The following is an 18,941-nucleotide window of genomic DNA, read 5'->3' on the forward strand; positions in this document are numbered from 1 at the left end:
ACCTGTTGGAAGTCCCTGTTGATCGTGTGTGTGTGTAGGTAGACTTTAAGGCCACCTGTCTGGATGTACTGTGAGGCTGTGAGAATGGCGGAGGTGCGTACCTGTCCCCCGACAGGTAGGGGGAGCTGTAGGGCCGCAGCCCAGACAGCAGCGTGTGGTAGGAGTTGTGGAGAACCTTCTTGGTGTTACGCTGTCGCTGGAGGTGACTGAACAGGAGCGTCAGTTCTCTGACACCCCCGCGCACAAATAAACAAAACAAAACAAAACATGACAAATGAACAAAAACAAAAATATGAGAAAACTCACAAAAAGGCCAAATCAATGGTCCAAACGCTCAATAGAAGAGGGAGACTTGAGAGAATAAACTCAGATACTTGAAAAATTAGAACTTATTATATTACAAAGTGAACGTTTCTATTGGTTTATTAGTCAAAGTATCTCTTTCTGTTTCTCATGTTCCCCTCCTTTTAAGCAAATCAAAATTAGTCAAATTAATACATAAATGCAAATTTTAAGAAACCACTGCGTAGGATAAATTAAATGAAAATGTAGGTGACAAGTGGTGGCTGAAAAGTTTAGATTATTTTTCTCAACCACCACTTTTCAAACAGCTCCAGAAAAACTTAAGAGACAACTCCAAATGCTCCTTCAATCAGTATCTCTCTCTACAAGGCCAGCCCCGTCCAGATCTAAACCCCATAGACAACCTCCTGCATGTGATCAAGAGGAAGATGGATGGTCACAAGCCATCGAACAAAGCTGCTTGAATTAATGCTCCAAGAGTGGCCTAACGTCACCCAACAGCAATGTGAAGGACTGGTGGAGATTACTTGGCATGCCAAGTAAGGGTCCGCTCCGTTGTTTACGTCGCTTTTCTTTTTTTCCCTCTGTAAACAGACCGACATCAAAGTTACTGGACTTCTTTCGGCGGTTTGATGATTATAGTAAGTCCTCCGCATTGTGTGATTAGAGCCGCATCCCTAGCAACGGTCTGTTCTTCTTAACAACGGTCTATTATCGAGAAATAACAGACCTCGGAATGCTGTAATGAGCCAATCAGAATCAAGTATTTAAAGTAATAAACTTAAAGATTTTCTGCATAATAACTGTCTGGTAAATCACTATCTCACCGAATGAGGTAACACAATGGTGACTGAGCCTATGGCCCACTGATGAAAGCAATTGCATTTGCAGAATTATGGACTGGGTGTCTGTGGCAATATTCACGGAAAAAAATCCCAAGCAGCGCCCAGTTAGTGACGCATTTTCAATCACACAGCAGTGGTTGGTCTGCCAGAGAGGGTAGGCGATACAACTTCAAAAATAAGTGAAAATCAAAAGAAAAAAATAACTAATTTGACACTCAAAGGCAATCAGTCTAAAAAGGAAATCGACCATCAGCGAGAAAAATCACACATGCAACACTGTTCGGATATCTGGGAAGTGCACTCCCGCCCTTATCCCCATAGGTGCCGCCTAAGAGACTGAAACTGAAATCTTTGAGATTACAACTTTAACCAGTTGTTATTTTCCACTAATAAAAGACCGAAATGAGAATATTTTAAGTAGGAAGAAATTTTGTACACAATAAAACAAAAGTTCATTTTACACAAACAAAAACCTATAAATAGAAGAACCAGAGAAAAACATTGCAGTAGTCTCTTAATTTTTTCCCAAGCTGTATTTAATTGAAAATGATTCTTGATGGACAAAAAGCACATTTTGTAATATATACTGTGTTTTTCATCATAAACATATAAATATATAAACAGGGAGTAATATATATATATGATGCAGCTCTGAAATCTCTGTCTGCCTTCATTACAACACTTCAAACAAAGGAGCAGAGACAACCACAGGTGTCTGATGGTTGAATCCACTCAGTGCTGATCATGTGGACTCATGGGAGCTCCTACCTGAACGACGGCAGCATGCTGTCATAGAAGTACCATGTAGCTGTTAAATAGGAGTGTTTGGCATCTGTAGAGTAGAGACGCCACGCCGCCTAAAGAAAGACACAAAGTGAAAGTGAACACCTGACCCGACTCTAAACCTGAGCTTGAATCTCATATTAAAACCGTCCACATGATTTGTTACCTGTATCAGGTTAGCGGCAGGCATCCTCCTCTTCTCAAAGTGCTTCTGCCGGTGCTGCTCCTGAACCTTCAAAGCAAAGCCTGACCCCAGAATTCCCTGAGGGGTCAGAGGTCAAATTAAAGGGAGGGAGTGCAACTCTGAGTGGGGCTTAGAGGCGCCATTAACAGGGTTGAGAGTAAATATATAGATAGATGTAAACATGTGAGAGGCTTACAGCAGGGAGGGCGAAGAAGGAGACTCCCAGGAGAGCAAAACCGGCAGCTAGGAGCCGTCCCTGCCAGGTACGAGGGGTCTTATCACCGTAGCCGATAGTGGTTAGAGTAATCTGGGTGAGTGAAAAAACAGCTATTAGTGTGTGAGTCTCTATCTTACAACCTAAAACACCAGCTACAGAACATACGCTACACCCTACAAAATACTACTTATGAAACTACAACTGATATATACCTTCAGATTAAGGAGCACAAACAAACTCCAGAAACTCCAACTGCTTATTTCAGCCTCTTTATGTTTGTTTTGTGTGTCTCTGTCCCTTTAAATCCATCTCTTTATATTAATAAAACGGCTATGATGACAAAAACAACTGTATGTCTTGAGCCACAGAGATCCTGTGTGTTTGCTGCAGTACTCACAGTCCCCCACCAGAGGGAGTCTGCATAGGTGTTGAAGTCTGAGTTGATGTCTTTCTCTGCCAGGTAAACGAGGAAGGAGGCAAAGATCAGGACGAGGAAACCGATGTACCAGGCTGTAATCAACTCCTGAGAGAGACAGAGAGGGAGACAGAGAGGAGGGATCAATCACACCTGTCAGCAGCAGCAGCAACAACAGCATCTTTACCTCCAGAATCCCTACTGTCATTACCGTATCGCTATCATCATTATTGGCTAAAATCCCATCATCATCACATTTGGCTTCCACTTTGACTTGGCCGCTCGGTTCTGCTTAGACAGCTGATACGTCAATTCATCTTCATCACAAGAGTCTTACTGTGTTCTGCAGCTGACCGGCGGGTGTCGGGTGTTTGGGTCAGCATAAAAACATAGGACTAATTGACAAAAATGAGCAGCTAAACAAGAGTTAAGTGTTTGAGGGCAGTGAATGTTTCCCATTAGTAACCATTATCCCCAGTCTTTTAATAACTGTGTCCAGCCCTAAACCACATTGCTGCTCTTATAATAAACCACAATGTTGTATGTGGACATCATGTATAAGTATTCTGTCTGGACGATAAAACCATGACTATAAATGTAAATAACTCTCAGACATAAACAAGAGAATGTGTGTTTTTGTAGTAAACTATATTTAGCCAGCCGTGGTTCCCACCTTGCTGTGAGCGTAAACCACTGAGCCCAGTAGTTTCCAGGTGCCTCCCCGTCGGTCCATACGAACCATACGCAAGATCTGCAGAAACCTCATGCTGCGCAGGGCTGACGTAGCAAAGATGTTCCCCTGCGTACCAGCTGCGATCACCGCCAGAGAGGCCACAAACACTATAAAGTCTGCCGAGAAGAATCGCAAAGAGAAGAGGTGAAGACAAGTCGTTACGAGGTGATAAGATTTCACAAAGTTCTCATAAACGCACACAGGACTTTGACGTGGGTCATCTTTCCACACACACACACACTAACCTATGACACAGAAGGGCTTCCTGGCGAATCTCAGCCGTCCCTGCCATCCCCGGTATCTGCAGCAACAGCCAGCCGCCCAGATCCTGATGAAGTACTCCAAGCCGAACACCACGATCATCACAAACTCCTGTAACACACACACATGCACAAACCACACACAGGTCAGTGACACGCACCTAACAAGTTAGTGTAGAGACTGAACACCCAAACGGAATTACCCCAAATACCTGGGAATTTTTCTTCTATGTATTTTTACTTACTTTGAAAAGCCAAGGTGATATTTTGTCATTTCATAATATTTCTTAAATGTTTTCCCAAAACAAAATGTCAAAGTTACTAGTTTCCCTTAAAAACTAGAAGTAATAAAATAGCAGTCAGAGCCTATCAAAACGATACTCTGTCCGTTTTCTCTCCATCTCTTTGTCTTTCTTGCTGTCATGGCAGTTTAAGGAGCACTGAGCCAATCTGTCATTAGTGCAAATGTTTGTGTAAGTAAAGTCCACTAATGGCTGATTGCTGCTAATGGCCGGCTGATTGATCCAAACGGTGAATGGAGGCAACGTGAAAGTCAAGAGTGCGACCATTAAATAACACGCAAGGAGGAGCAAGGTGGGAAGAGAGAGGGGAGGAGGGAGGGGGAGGAGGGTTCAGAAGGAGAAAGCGAGTGTCCATTACCTTCCACTACAGCAGCTGGAGCACAGACGAGGAGTGGGAGATTATAGGATGGATATTGGGATTAGTGGATCATGTTAGTGATTTTCTGCGCCGTCAACAACACCTGAATCCTCCCACCTGCTTACAAGGTTGTCTGTGCCTCCACCGGCAAACAAAGCAACACGTACGCAAGCACATACAAATACACTGTCGGATGGTGTGTGAAGGACAGGGTGTGGAGTTAGGTGCTGGAGTGGTCATGTGAGAGAGAGAGCGAGAGAGAGAGAGAGAGGGGGCAGGGTCGTACCAGGATGAAGAGGCCTTGGTTGGCGAACTTCTGGTGGTCGGGGATGGTGGAGAACACGGACAGCACCAAGCAGCTGAACACCAGCAAGAAACTAAACACAAACAGAACACAGGGGTCAGTAGACACATTTCAAAGTAAAAAACATAAGAACACTCTTTTTTTCTTTTCTCTAATGTGGTTGACAGGTTGCCGTAGTGATGACTTGTCAAGCATAGGTCTGAAAGCATTAAGTATGTATACTTATTCTTTAAAGCATGTTAAGGTTAGGCCTCGTGCCTACGACCGAATCACAGCAGTGCTGATATTGCTTTTATACAACAGTTACACAAGCGGCAAATAGTAGTAAAAAGTAGTAATCAACAACAGATTATTTTTGCTCCACCAACTCAACTAGTTCCACAACTTAACTGAAACTGGACTTTTGTTGCCGAGCAACCCAAACATTCTCCTGCACTCTGTGTCTGTGTCGAATACATTTATCTGTTTGTTTTAATTTATCATCAACCAATGAAATAAGAGCCTGCTGTGTGATTCAGTCTGCTGTGTGATTCAGAGGTACCAGAGTGTACACATAAATGGTCTGCTGTAATAATAATGAACAGTATGCAGAACACCTGGCTGAGGCAAAGTGATACACACAGTGAAAAGTCCCAGTGATGTTGTTCTCTATATCAGCACTCATGAAATGCCTCTTGTCCAATCAGATTTCTTGGTCGGAACTAACTGTTGTATAAACAGTAGTTATCACGTTCAAAACACTACAGATGAATATTTACTGTTTTTGTTTCCTGCCAACTGCACCCAAGTGCCGTCAAACCGATTTAAATGATGTCTCTTTAAAATTCCCAGGACACTCAGTTACTGGAATACAGACATAATCTATGGATGTGCTTTTAACAGACATGGTCAGCAGCACGTCTGTTATAAAAGTGGAAGATGTAAGATGACTGGTGTTATACCGCATCTAACCTGTTTTCAGAGGAGCACATGGACCGTGCAGCTCAGCTGGGACAGAGCAGAGTGGAAAGAGCAGCAGAAGTAATGGCCACTTCAGTTTGAGAACTACTCCAGAATAAAAACAACATAAATTCTGGTCAATTGTATCTTGTGTTCAAAGCACTCTTGTGTTAGAATAAACACTTAATCTCTTCCACAACAGTGAAGAAGTCTCCTCTGGATGTTCGCCATCATTAACTGAAGTTTAAGACTAAAGTGATACAAGAAAAACATTTTTGAGCAAAGTCCAACATCTTTTGAGTGAATGATGTGAATTCCTCTTATAAGAAACATAAAAGACACATGAGCTTCTTCACGGTCAGTCCCTGACTTAGTGTGAAGCCCTAACTTTAACTAGAAGGTCAAAACACTTATGTTTGAAATGGTGTGCTACTGAAAAGATATATGTGGGCACTTCTGTGGAAACACATTTAACGAGTGGAAAAAGTTATTGTTGAATGTTGTTTCAGTGAAAGTGACAACTGAAAGAATAAAAGTTTAAACTGAGCTCACCACACTGAGATGACCTTAACAGACTTGATGGCAGAGACACACCATGAGTTCAACAGTTAGTTAGTTCACACAAGTTAGTTCAGTAATATTAGGGGTCCCAACCCAGTTGGACCTCTGAAAATATACTGTAATTTGTCCCAAAAGATCAAAGGTCACCTTCACTGCAGCTCATTGGCAAGAACTAAAGCATCTTAAATGCATCACCAGACAATTATTGTATGACAACATGAAACCTAAAATATTAAGAGCAACAGAGAACAAAGGGGAGAGCACACAGCTGCGTTGTTGCCCAACGTGCCCTGTGAGCAGCCAACAGCAGGGCAGGATTAACCAGGTGGCAGCTGCTGGTCCAGCTGGACCACATGTCAGAGCCCAATGTTAGACAACACTTGTTGGGTGCTAAAGCTATTCTCATGGTCTTACACAATGGTGCCCTTTTTGGTCGATTAGTAATGCGATCAACAAGTGGAGTCACACAGGGAATGTGTGTGAAAAGAAATGCACTTTAATCGTTCACATTAAAAAGCAGTGGTGAACAGCTGCTGGACTGTATATGACGAGGTCTGACTGATATTACATCAGAAATAACGGGACAACAGGATGTCAAAGATTAAGTCCTTGCCTTCGAGCCAAAAATGTCCAGTTTTAAAATAGAATACATCCACATGTTGGTGTGAATTAGGTAAAAAAAATATGATTTTATCCTTATTTGTGTGAAGCTAATCTTGCTTATCACAATTACCAGTAAGCTAGAAGCTAACACCTCCCGCCAACCCTTGACTCACTTGTAAAACTTGCTGTAAAGCATCCTGTTGCCAGAGTGCATTAATCTTGATTGGAAAATGAAGTTAGCAAGCTAGCATAAAAATGAGCTAGCAATAACCACTTTGCACACCACTTAGAGTGCAAACATCTTGATGGGAAAATCTAGTTAGCAAGCTAGCATAAAAATTAGCTAGCAATAACCACTTAAAGAACCACTTAGAGTGCCAACATCTTGATAGGAAAATCTAGTTGGTGAGCTAGCATAAAAATTAGCAAGCAATAACAGATAAACAGGTGAAAGAGTTAGCTATAAAAACGGCATAAATGGTTGCAGTAGTTAGCTTAAAGTAAAAGATAAAGAGGCGAAATACAGTAGTTTGCTAGAAGGATGGATGATGATAATGATGATGATGATGATGGATAAATGGTTGAAAATTTAAAACTAAGAGAATATAAGTGTTTCTAACTGAAGGTAAGTATGCTATTTAGCTAAAGGTCATGGACAGACTGTTGATGTAGCTCCTTTTCTTCATCCAACACTCATACAAAAACACTGTTTTGTCACCAGTGAGTAGTCGGTAAATGAGCAACCTCTCAGACTGTTTGTATTTTGTCTGCCTGCCCAGGCACAGTTTCCGGATGGTGAGAGACTTTAAATAAAAAGACAAAGTAGATGTTAGACAGTTGGAAAGGCCAAGGAAACCAAGTGTGAATAAACAGACACCCCCAAATTACTACTGTACATTTCCCAGCCCAGTGATGCATACACGCAGAGGAGTTCGTGCTTCAGCTACGGCAGTTAGTTTGGAAAAAAAGGGGCTCAGATGACTCTCTCTGCAAACAATGCATTTTGGATTGTTCATCATCTGAGTTATGTGCTGACCAAACTGTCTTTTTCCCCTCAATTAACTCAAAGGGCTGTGTGTATTTCCATATGGAGGAGATTAGTCAGGGCAGCATCTCAGGTGGATTCTTTCATTGACTTGTGCTACAGCATGGATAGCCAGATTGACAGCTCGGCTATTTACAAAATGCAGACACAACATTCCCGTAGAAATAACTTCTGAGAGCAACTCTGCATTTACCTGAAAATAATACGATCACTTACATGCAGTAACTCCAAAACACTGCAATGAGTTACTGCCAACAACGGCACACCATATCTGTTTATGCAGCCCTGTTTGTGTAATCACAATGCAGAATGCTGCTGGGTGTCATGTAACAAACCCCTTGAACCTCCACTCTTCAAAACCACAAGCCACAATATCTACCAAACTCACATATGACTGTAAAATACCATGCACACCAACCTCTAAGGAAATGTCAGTCTCTACTGTAATAAAATATAATACTGATTAGAATTTTATCAGGTGTCTTTTAACTTCTCCAATACTTGTATTTATAACCAAAAACTTTTCATCAGTCTTCGCTGTATCAAGTGCTAATAACCAAGCATTGCATGCTAACAAGCTAAACTAAGACAGCTAACAAAGTAAATGTTCTACCTTTCAAATAGTTTTTGTCATTTTGAGCATGTTAGCACACAAGCGTTTAGCTCATAGCATGTTGGCGTTAGCATTTAGCTCAAAGCCCTGAGTGTTAAGCTAAGTATCTCCTCAGGGAGCTGTTAGCATGGCGTTTTCGAATATAGGTGGCACAGATGAATACTACAAAAGCCCTTAGCGGACATGCATCCATACATTTTATTTCATACTTCGTTTTCCCGTGACACTGGGTTATTTCTGGTCGTTTTCTCGAGATCTCGACTTATTTTTCTCAATATCTCGAGATAACAAAGCTTGTTTTCTTGTGATAACGGGATCATTTTAGAAAACAGAACAACAGGCTGTTTCTATGTTTGTTTTGCGCTTTCACAACTCTGGGGATACAAGTTGTGATCATCTGACATTATGGTGGTGCCGCGTCGTTATCTCATGATAACGTGATCTTGAGAAAACGACCAGAAAAAACTCGTTCACAAGAAAACAGAGTAAATATAATGAATGGATGTATGTCCGCTAAGGGCTTCCGTAGATTACCACTGCACAGACAGACAATAAAATCAAATCATTGTCGACTTTAATTACTTCATGTAGTTTGAATATCCCTTGATATCCTGTAATGATGTGTTTAAACTATCAAACAGGACTACTGCTAATATTAGCATATATATTCTTAGCTAAACAACAATTTAGCTCATGGTGAATCCTGTTGTTTAAAGCACTCATCTACAGTGACTGATACATAATTTATGACAGTAGATCCACAAATACTGTCCTCTTTGCTCACCTCTTCTTAAATGTTAAGATATAGATCCTTAAAGTGGATGGAGTAAAAAGACCTGGAGACGATGCCTATGCTCTTATCTGCTTTGTGATTATATAAATATACGAATAAACAAATACATTCATAAAAAATACTTTCAATAAAGAGATCAGGAAACATTCAGGCCATGGGTGACACATTTTCAGATAGAGCCAGATTTCTGCTGATGTCTCATTTTCCCCGCCATCCAGCACGGCACCACAGTCCACCATCCCTCCCTCTTTCCAGGAAAATGTCAATTAAAAGCAAAGTATCAGTCTGACTCAACCAAATCAGCAGGTTTGGTCTCATGAGGACATGAGGGGGAAGTCTGTTCATCCCTGAGTGCTTTACTGATGACTGTCAACAAAATATCTGTAAAGATCTGTAAATGATTCCCAGTGTAGGATTTAGAGAGGATAGAAATATTGCTCTTGCCTGGACGTGACCCAACCATGGGCGAAGGGAGGGTAAAATAAAGTGAAAGCCTGACATTATACTCAATATTAATGGGCAGGTTAATGTATAGATGCACCACATGTCATGTAGCCAATCAACAAGGCCCTTGTGTTTTAATGAACTCATCTATGAAAGTCAGGCGCTCAGGAGGTTTACTGTAAGGCTGTCTGCATTAGTTATTGCTCCAGAACTTTTAGAAAAGAATAATGCATGCTCTGCTATAATGTACACACAATATCTGACTCTTCTCCAAAAGCTGACCGAGTATAATTTGTCTCACGGACAGTGTGGAGAATCAAGAAAATGCAAGCACAGTGAGACGGAGAGAAAGAAAGCGAAAGAGTACACATACATTTCTGCACGTTCATCTATACAATTGTTATATCACAGTTATGGTATCTCTCCCCTTAAAATCTAACCGATCACTGTTACACAGCACCAGCCTCTGTGTGTATAAAGTGCATATACTTTGGCTCACGGCCTGTAAAGCTCCAGAGAGCAGGGGGTGCTGCCGGCCAGACAACAAATGACTGCACAGCAGCCTGCAGGGCAACCAGATTGCTTCTAATGGAGGCTCGGCAGGGTGCTTTTACTGCCGCTTTCCTGTAAGCATACATAAGTGAAGAGGGAGATCTCACATTACTCTGGCTGGACTGTGAAAATATTACTGAGATAAATAGGTATTACCAGTGATAATAAACAAATAAGACATAGTGTATCGCTGTGTTATACTGTGTGTGTTTCAGGAAGTGTTTATGAGGTTAGCCGTGCCAGTCAGCGTGCCGGGCAGAGAGAGGCGGCGCTGGAGTGTCGGAGAATGCACTTTTGATTCAATAACCGCGGGATGATAAAGCAGCTATCAGTTACACACAACAGAGGAGGGGGAGGCAGAGGAGAGAGAAGAAGAAGAGGGAGGATGCGGAGAAAAAGGAGGAGACTGAGGTAGAAAGATGAAAACAAAAAGTGAGAGATAAATCAGGACAGAAAGTTAAAAGGACCTTGACGATGGATTTCAAGAATTGACTCGAAACCTGTTCACAACAAGCAGCAGCGGAACAAACACAGACACCACACACACACAGTCCAGTTATTGAACACACACACCTGCAGTGACACCTTCCACAATGACACACACAGGTAAACATAAAGACCTGCTTTAACAAACAAACCAGAAACAGCTGAATTAGAACATGTGACAACACAATGCTAACAACAGCTAAGCGCTAACAAATCAGCAATAAGCTGTCAGGGGAGGAGTAATGGGAGCAAAGAGGGGAGTTAGAGGAGGGTGAGGGGAGAAGTGAGAGTGTGGTGAGCAGAGAGACAGAAGGGAGGGAGAGGAGAGGAGAAAGAGAGGTGGAAACAGCAGAACGATATTAATAGCATTTCTCTGTCTTTAAATAGCGACTGCAGGCAAAATGTGCACAGGTAGGCTGCAGGGTAGAGAGCAGCACAGGCAGGCCTTTGGTAGTAACCCTTTCCTCCTCCTCCTCCTCTTCTGCCTCCTTCATCTTCTTCTGGGACGGCAAAGTTTTCAAGGCAGGAATAAAAAAACACAAACAAATATGAGATGAAAAGTGCTTTTTCACGAGGAAACAAGCTGACTGAGCGATTCAGAGCTCCAGTAGAGAGCGAAGGAGGGGTCGACCTGACATAAGAGTGTGTGTGTGTGTGTGTGTGTGTGTGTGTGTGTGTGTGTGTGTGTGTGTGTGTGTGTGTGTGTGTGTGTGTGTAAAAACAAGAGGAATGCGTTTGTTTTCAAGAATATTACATGTGTAGATTAATTATTTACACAAGTGAGAGAAACAGTGTAATGAGTGTTGGTCACACGGCTCACAAAGGTGAAACTCTGGCAGTTTGCCACACGAGTGGCACAGACGGACACTAAGGCACAAATAATTTGCTTTATTACATACAGACTCCTCACACACACACACACACACACACACACACACACACACACGCCCACGCACGCAGAAGAGCCAGTGCTGTTCCGTTGTCTGTCCACACATGAAACATTTCAAACAGCGCCAATTAGACTGATACATTTTCCTCACTGGGGAATGTCGATCCCGGTCACAGCAGCCATGAAAGTATCTGCCAGCGAGACACACACACACACACACACACACACTAAACCCATTGTTACATCACATCATAATTGAGTCTTTTGTTCCCTGCCTTTGATTCATTGAAACTTTTCTTTAGTTACTGTGTCCTGAGATGCACATGAGAGCAGGTAAACAGGAGGCGTCTTCCGTTCACTATAGTTAGTCCCTGGCTCTCTGCAACCTGAAATCCTGCACAGTGTGATGTAGAAGTGTCCCACAATTTGCATTATGTTCTGCAAAATGAAATTCCTGTAGTTTATTATGCAGCCGTGAGGACACAGTTAAAGAGGGATATTTTTATGGTCTCTTTTGGGTCCGGATGTTTGCATCATTTTAGAAAATGTAGAATGTGCACCTCAGTGTTTTTTGACATTTAACTTGTGGGACAGTTTTTCCTCACTCAAGTCCACAACCTTGACTAAACAAATGAATCTGTAACTTCCTCCCTAAATTCTGCAACTACTTTTAAAGATAAAGCTAGATGAGTGGGACTACACAGAGCAGGACTATATGAGCTACAAAAGCAAACCAGACCATCAGCGACAAGATTGATAATTTCTATATAGTTATTTTTAAAGCCTGAAGCTGCTGGCGGGGGGTAGGTGTCAGACGAAGCGATTAACTGCACGTTGCCTTTGTTTACATTTTCCAGGGCAAAAATTTAAATATGACTGTTAAAGAATGCAGGGTGATATTTTTTGTCATAACCACCACTTCAGCATGTGAAGGACAAAATCAGCAGAGAGATAACAGGTACGGCTTTGACCACAGGGGGCGCCAAAATCAACACAAACCAAAAGTTCCTCACAGGAGCTTTAAGAAAAAGTATCTGTTTACTTATTACAATAATATAAGGGTGCATTTAGAACGCTTTAGTCCAGACTTTCATTTGTACAGGTGAGAACACACATTTGAACTCTGGTGGGGATCAAACCACTGGATCACGGTCCGCCAGAAAAGACAGGACTCGGTCTGTTTCAAAACAAACCACGTTCAGTTCAATTCAGGTGAGAATAGAACGTAATACAGGAAGCAAACCAAAAGCTGTGCATTGTGTGTTGTTGACGGATGTTGAAACTTGCAGAGACAGCCAGGCAGCCAGATGAGCAGAGGACAGACGTGGGGGAGCGACAAGGAAATAGAAATATAATATACAATTTCACAAATGCTTGTTGAAACGCACAAGAACATCCGTGACAAAGTGATTTGAGTGCACTCTCTCTCTTTATTTACTTCAGGGAGTTTTCCCACGTGGAAATTCTGACAAATCAGAGAGCTGTTTCCTCGCACATCTAAACTTTTGGTCGGCTGGTAAAAGCTGCCGTGTGAGACAAACCAAACGAGGCAACGTTGTGACAATTTGGTCTTTGATTCGGATCAAACAAACAGACTTTAGGTGTGAAAGCACCCTCAGCCTGTGTAAGCAAACCAAATACATTTTTTTTAATGTTTCTTGACATACTATAATTTTGTGTCTGTGCAGAACATTAAATCATTATATAAACCATCCTGTGAGTTTGATTTATATTTACTGTCATGCACTGCTTGATTATCGTAGATTATGGTTATAAGGAGGAGTGTGGCTGCAGTTGTGTGGGCCTTGAGTGTGACTCTGACAGTTTGTGGTACAGATGGTTAGAGACTGAAGAAGTATGTCCAGTGTGGTCACTTATTTAACCAGCTAATGGGCCGAACACAGAGTGTAACCACTGAGGAGAGAAAAAATTACAATGTGAGAAAGGTCTCATGAGGGCTCTAACACGCCTGTGTGTGTGTGTGTGTGTGTGTGTCTAATGAGATCTTGATTAATAGTAATTACACACAGTTTTCTTGGCGATTGCTGCAGCTTTGACCCGTGGGAATACCAGATGGGTTCAGTTTATGACATAAAGACAATTCAGTGTCAAGTTGTGCACATAAATTACAAAGAATTGATGTGATAACGCAAATATAGTCAGTGAAAATGAAGCTGTGTGATTTAAAAGGCCGACACTGACATCAGTCGTCCACTAAGCGTGAAGATATGGTGACATCGTGAAGACCTAAACGAGCCAGGATCAAGCGTTAGTGCTGTCACACGCAAACACACACACACACACAACCTTCAACACAAACCTACTCACAAGGATGAGCTCCATTGTTTCTGAGGCTTTTCTTACATCCTGCTCTTTGCTGCGTATGGACATGTCAGTGAATCGTGCTCCACACAGCCTGGAGACGCACTGCTGAGAGAGCTCTGACATTTAGCTGTGGCATTGTTAGCACCAGCTAGCCAATTAGCACAGTCTAAAAGCCTTTACTAGGTGCACCAGTGAGCTCGTATAACGCTGACATTTCACCATTGAACCAGTGAGTGAGTTAACCTTCACACAGCTCAGATAAGCCGGGTTGGAGGTTTGGGATCAGAGTGTGTAGACACCAAACGGGAGGCGGAGAGAATTTGAGGAATTTCTGAATGTGTTTCTAATTGTATCAAAGTGTTTCACACTAAAGAAACTACAAAAGTTCAACCAGAAAAACACCAGCACAAGTCATGACCCAGCCATGTGACTTATCAGTGGTTTATTGGGAGTGAAACTCACCACGACTCAAAACACACGTACTACCTCCCCTCCCTCTCTGACCAGGGCTACGACTGAATTTCAGGCCAATCATCATTACTCTGCGACAGCTCTAACCTCTTTACCACGGCAGCGGAGATCTCCAGTGATGGATTACAGAGGGTCAAGGGCATCTCTGGAGGATTGAGAAACAACAAAAAAGAAAGCGGTGACTGTAACATTTGAACTCCAGGTAATGGGATTGGCCCAGCGGTTTGAAGCGCAGGGTGTGAGAAAGTGAGCCGGGGTCACACACAACCCCGGTGGTCAGCGGATCTCGAGGAGGAGCTGACAGGATTTACAGAGGACACAATGGTCGCAGTAATGCTAAGGCCGCCGTAACTAATACCGAGGGTGGAGGACGTTTAAAGCACTGTGCAGAAATGATCTACGACCCCGAGTGAAGAGTGGAGTGATGCTGTTTGTGCAATATGTGTGTTGAAATGCTGCTTATTTGAGATAAGTCTAAAAGGATTTAAGAGAGTGAAGACTTAGGAGCAAATGTATTCATCTTTTTAAAGAGGAATAATTGTCTCTCTGTTACATATTATTATAACTTTCCAACTGTATATTGTTATAGTAAGGGCTGCAAGGTGGTGCAGCGGTTAGCACTGTAGCCTCACAGCTAGAAGGTCCCTGGTTCAGACATCGGGGGCCTTTCTGTGTGGGTGTTCTCCTCGTGCATGCGTGGGTTCCCTCCGTGTACTTCCTCCCACAGTCCAAAGACATGCACCTTAGCTTCATTGGTGACTCTATATTGCCCGTAGGTGTGAAAGGTTGTCTGTCTCTGTGTGTCAGCCCTGTGATTGACAGGCGATCAGTCTAGGGTGTACCCCGCCTCTCGCCCAATGACAGCTGGGATAGGCTCCAGCCCATGAGCCTGAACAGGATAAACGCTATAGATAATGGATGATTCTTGAAGTTTATTTTTCCCATCTCGTTATTATTTTTATATAGTGACATTTAAGTCTGCAGTTCAATTTTCTTTTATTGTTTTCATGTATACAAGAAATGCCAGAGCCATGTCAAACATATATGATTTTGGCAACAACAAAACCACAGAGAATTTACTATTCGACACCGATCTACACAAATTCTAAACTACGAGGCTTACAGCACAAGTGTTTGGTGTGACTTCAGTCTCGTTGTCGGCTCAGATTCAGTCACTCAGACTGTGTTGAGGACCGACATGTATCAGCTCTGTTTACTTTATCAAATCTTTCCTTTGCTCACTCTGATTTTTCTGACTTATGAGCTCCTGAGAAACTCGACAGCCAGCATCCTTGAGCTGTCTTGTCGTTATCTCTGGAATGACTGAAAAGCTAAATAAGTTTTTGCTAAGACAATTCAAAACAATGTAATCCTATAATGTTTTCTTTTTTAATAGTTGGTTGACCTTAATTGTAACTAATGTTGGTGACTTTTTTTACACTGTTAGCATACATTTGAGAAAAACTTGTTAGGTCAAAGAGAGAGTATGTGGATGCAACAACTGACATTGCACCCACGTGACAGATGTCCCAGACCGCTGGACCATACAAACACCCCAACAAGTGTTCAAGAAATGCTCCCTACGTAATAGACACTAAGGCTCTAGCAATTATTCCATCAATAGTTGGGTCCATCATCGTCAGAAAATGCTCAAAAGGTACCAAGATGTTGTCTCCCAATTTCCTGTTTTGTCTGACCATCAGTCCAAAAGATATCTAAAGATGTTCAGTTTACAATCATAGAGAACCAAGGGCAGGAACAAGACTTAGAAGAAGAGTCTAATTAAAACTAGTGGATAAATTACACACAGAGCATTAAGACACCGAAGAAAAATGGTGTAAGTAAGATAAAGTACAAGATAGAGTTCTTTAACCAGCAGTAAAGAACACAAACCTCATTAAAACACATCCTTAGAAAGCAGTAACCATCTCAACAGTTCCACTCTGTTGTCAGTTGGTAACCAAGGCAGCGACCTCTGACCCTAAAGCTGGAGTTCCTTCTTTGATGGTGATGCCCCAGTTGGTATGGGACAGATATGCAGCAGCTATAAGGAGGGTGTGTGTGTGTTGTGTTCAGGAGTCGGCCTCACTATCTGTCCGTGCCCGGGTCACGTCACATGGAGGGTCTGCCCTGTCCTCTGTCAGCGCTGCTCTCCCTCCTCTGTCGGAATAAATGTTTGTGTGTCTGTGCGTCTTTGTGTAACTGTCGGTGTCTTTATGTTAAGACAGAGTCCAGAGCCGAGTGAGACAGGCTTACACCTTCCACTGAAAAACACACCACACATTTGCAGCGACTAAATGCTTCAACTGTTTTCCTTTTTTACTCCTCATACATTAGGCAGTGTCACAACCCAGCAAAGTGGGATAAAGGGGACTGCTGCATCCGCTTACAGTAAACACAATATTTTTATCAAATGAACTGCACAGCTGCATCACTCTGTTAAACTGTTGACCCTTGTTCACTTACTCAATATAGCAGCAGGAAGTATGTTTTCATCGCTCGGGCTCAGCCTTCTGTTTGCCTAAATTTTGGCTCATAAATACCTCGTCTAAGCACAGCGTAGTGTTATTTTTCCCTCTGACACACATCCCCTCGCGAGCTAACCAAAACATGAAGCAGGATAAAGAGCATTCATTAGGTTTACACGTTCTGTTCTCGTACCAAGTCCCTCCTTCTTCTGACTGGACCGGACACGCCGGCATAACTCGGCGCCCCCCACGCCTGCAGACGTCAACATTTGCTCTTAACAGCAAACTAAGGGCCTGCACAGAGGTGGTAGTAGATGCCAAGCTACTCCACAGGTATCACTGGGGTGAAATATGAAGGTTGAAATTAGCATAATACCCCCCCTTTAATTATCAAAAATCACAACTTGCCTAAATTATAATACGTCTGTGGGTATTCATCGTCGATTTGAACACAGAAAATGTTCCCCCAAAAGACTTTGCATGATGTGGGTGCTTTTCTTGGATTGTTAGTTAAATAGAGTTACAAAAATTGCCACGATTGACAAGATTTCAACACGATGCCAATAAACTGTGAACATGTTCAAATATTTTAAACACCAGAAACAGTTTTTCAACAAAGCTTCATAGAGACGATAATTCTGAAGACATCAGGTGTATATGTTAGATGATTGTTTATGTTGATGTGTTTATGGATCGACTGTTACAGAAAGTTGCATAAATTGTGGCAGACACTTACTCTAATGCCGACGTCAGGATGACCAGCAGGTGGAGCGAGTTTAAGATGCAGTTCGATCACGCATAAGCTGATTATTTCTCTGTAAGCATTTCTCACAGCTGATAACAGAGCTTTCGGACAACAGTCTCCTGAGTGGATAAATCTAATCGATGTTAGGACACAGTTGGCGTCTGAGTGTCGGTAAAGCTAACTTGTTGTCACCTCGAACCTACTGTGTAATCAGTTATTTTGAATGTCAGTATAGCCTCATAATAAAAGTTTTATTAATGTTATTTCTTATAAAACAGTGATTTGATTGACTTTCTGTTTGACTGGTAAACAGGTGCATTTAACACAGTCCTAAAAGAGACTTAAAAAAGGTATAAACGCACGTTTTCATTCATAATTCCAGATTTGGTTGCAGCCTTTGCAACTTGATTGTACAGGTACAGGAAGTCTCGTCTAAGCACAGCGTAGTGTTATTTTTCCCTCTGACACACATCCCCTCGCGAGCTAACCAAAACATGAAGCAGGATAAAGAGCATTCATTAGGTTTACACGTTCTGTTCTCGTACCAAGTCCCTCCTTCTTCTGACTGGACCGGACACGCCGGCATAACTCGGCGCCCCCCACGCCTGCAGACGTCAACATTTGCTCTTAACAGCAAACTAATTCTGACTACATGAGAAGAAATCACCATGAAACCTTCTCCTTTTCCTTTCTTGTACCCAACCTGACTCCTCTCCTCGTTTCCTCTCCTCCTCCTCCTCTTTAGTGTAATTGAAGCAGAGCCAGGATCAGAGTGGACCACTTGTGGGCCTCTCAGCCACACCCGCTCCCCTCTTTAACTCATTACAGCCAATTAGGTGACAGGCCGAGAAAAGGAGAGGTGGATGAGAGCCGAGAGATAATACTCTTTTGAATTATTCATCCCTCTGCTGAATCTCAGTCGACCTCCATCCTGCTTCTGCTCGCTCACTGCCCGGACCTCTTAGATCTTCTTCTTGTTGACATTCTCTCTCGTTACAGTCCGTCCAGTCTCTCGTCTGCCTCTCCCTAAGACGAGTTCAAATTAAAGGATAGGGAAGGCTTGAAACAAAACAGTTTGTATAATTATTTTGACTAAATTTAAAGCCTTAAAAAGAAAAGTGTTGAACTCAGTTAGAGACATGACAAATAAAGGTAATATTCATCCATCCATTATCTATACCGCTTACCCGGTTCAGGGTCGCAGGCTTCTGGAGCCCATGCCAGCTGTCATTGGGCGAGAGGCGGGGTACACCCTGGGCTGGTCGCCAGTCAATCACAGGGCTGACACATAGTGACAGACAAC

The 18,941-nt window shown here is 42.4% G+C and overlaps 1 protein-coding gene across 1 annotated transcript in view; it reads right to left on the reverse strand.

The window, feature by feature from the left end:
• Window positions 1–18,941, reverse strand: part of LOC138608760 (potassium voltage-gated channel subfamily KQT member 4) — a 45,398-nt gene that overhangs the window by 11,109 nt on the left and 15,348 nt on the right. Inside the window, exons 2-9 of the mRNA XM_069681323.1 lie at window positions 4,687–4,777; window positions 3,726–3,852; window positions 3,421–3,596; window positions 2,730–2,855; window positions 2,312–2,422; window positions 2,098–2,193; window positions 1,917–2,005; window positions 102–227 (exon numbers count right to left, since the gene is read on the reverse strand). Coding sequence (XP_069537424.1) covers window positions 102–227; window positions 1,917–2,005; window positions 2,098–2,193; window positions 2,312–2,422; window positions 2,730–2,855; window positions 3,421–3,596; window positions 3,726–3,852; window positions 4,687–4,777 — 942 coding nt within the window. The remainder of the gene's footprint in view (window positions 1–101; window positions 228–1,916; window positions 2,006–2,097; window positions 2,194–2,311; window positions 2,423–2,729; window positions 2,856–3,420; window positions 3,597–3,725; window positions 3,853–4,686; window positions 4,778–18,941) is intronic.

Source organism: Semicossyphus pulcher, unplaced genomic scaffold (genome assembly GCF_022749685.1).
Source record: "Semicossyphus pulcher isolate SPU_LCO1_2020_fin unplaced genomic scaffold, fSemPul1.0.p SCAF_5, whole genome shotgun sequence".
Lineage (NCBI taxonomy): Eukaryota > Metazoa > Chordata > Actinopteri > Labriformes > Labridae > Semicossyphus > Semicossyphus pulcher.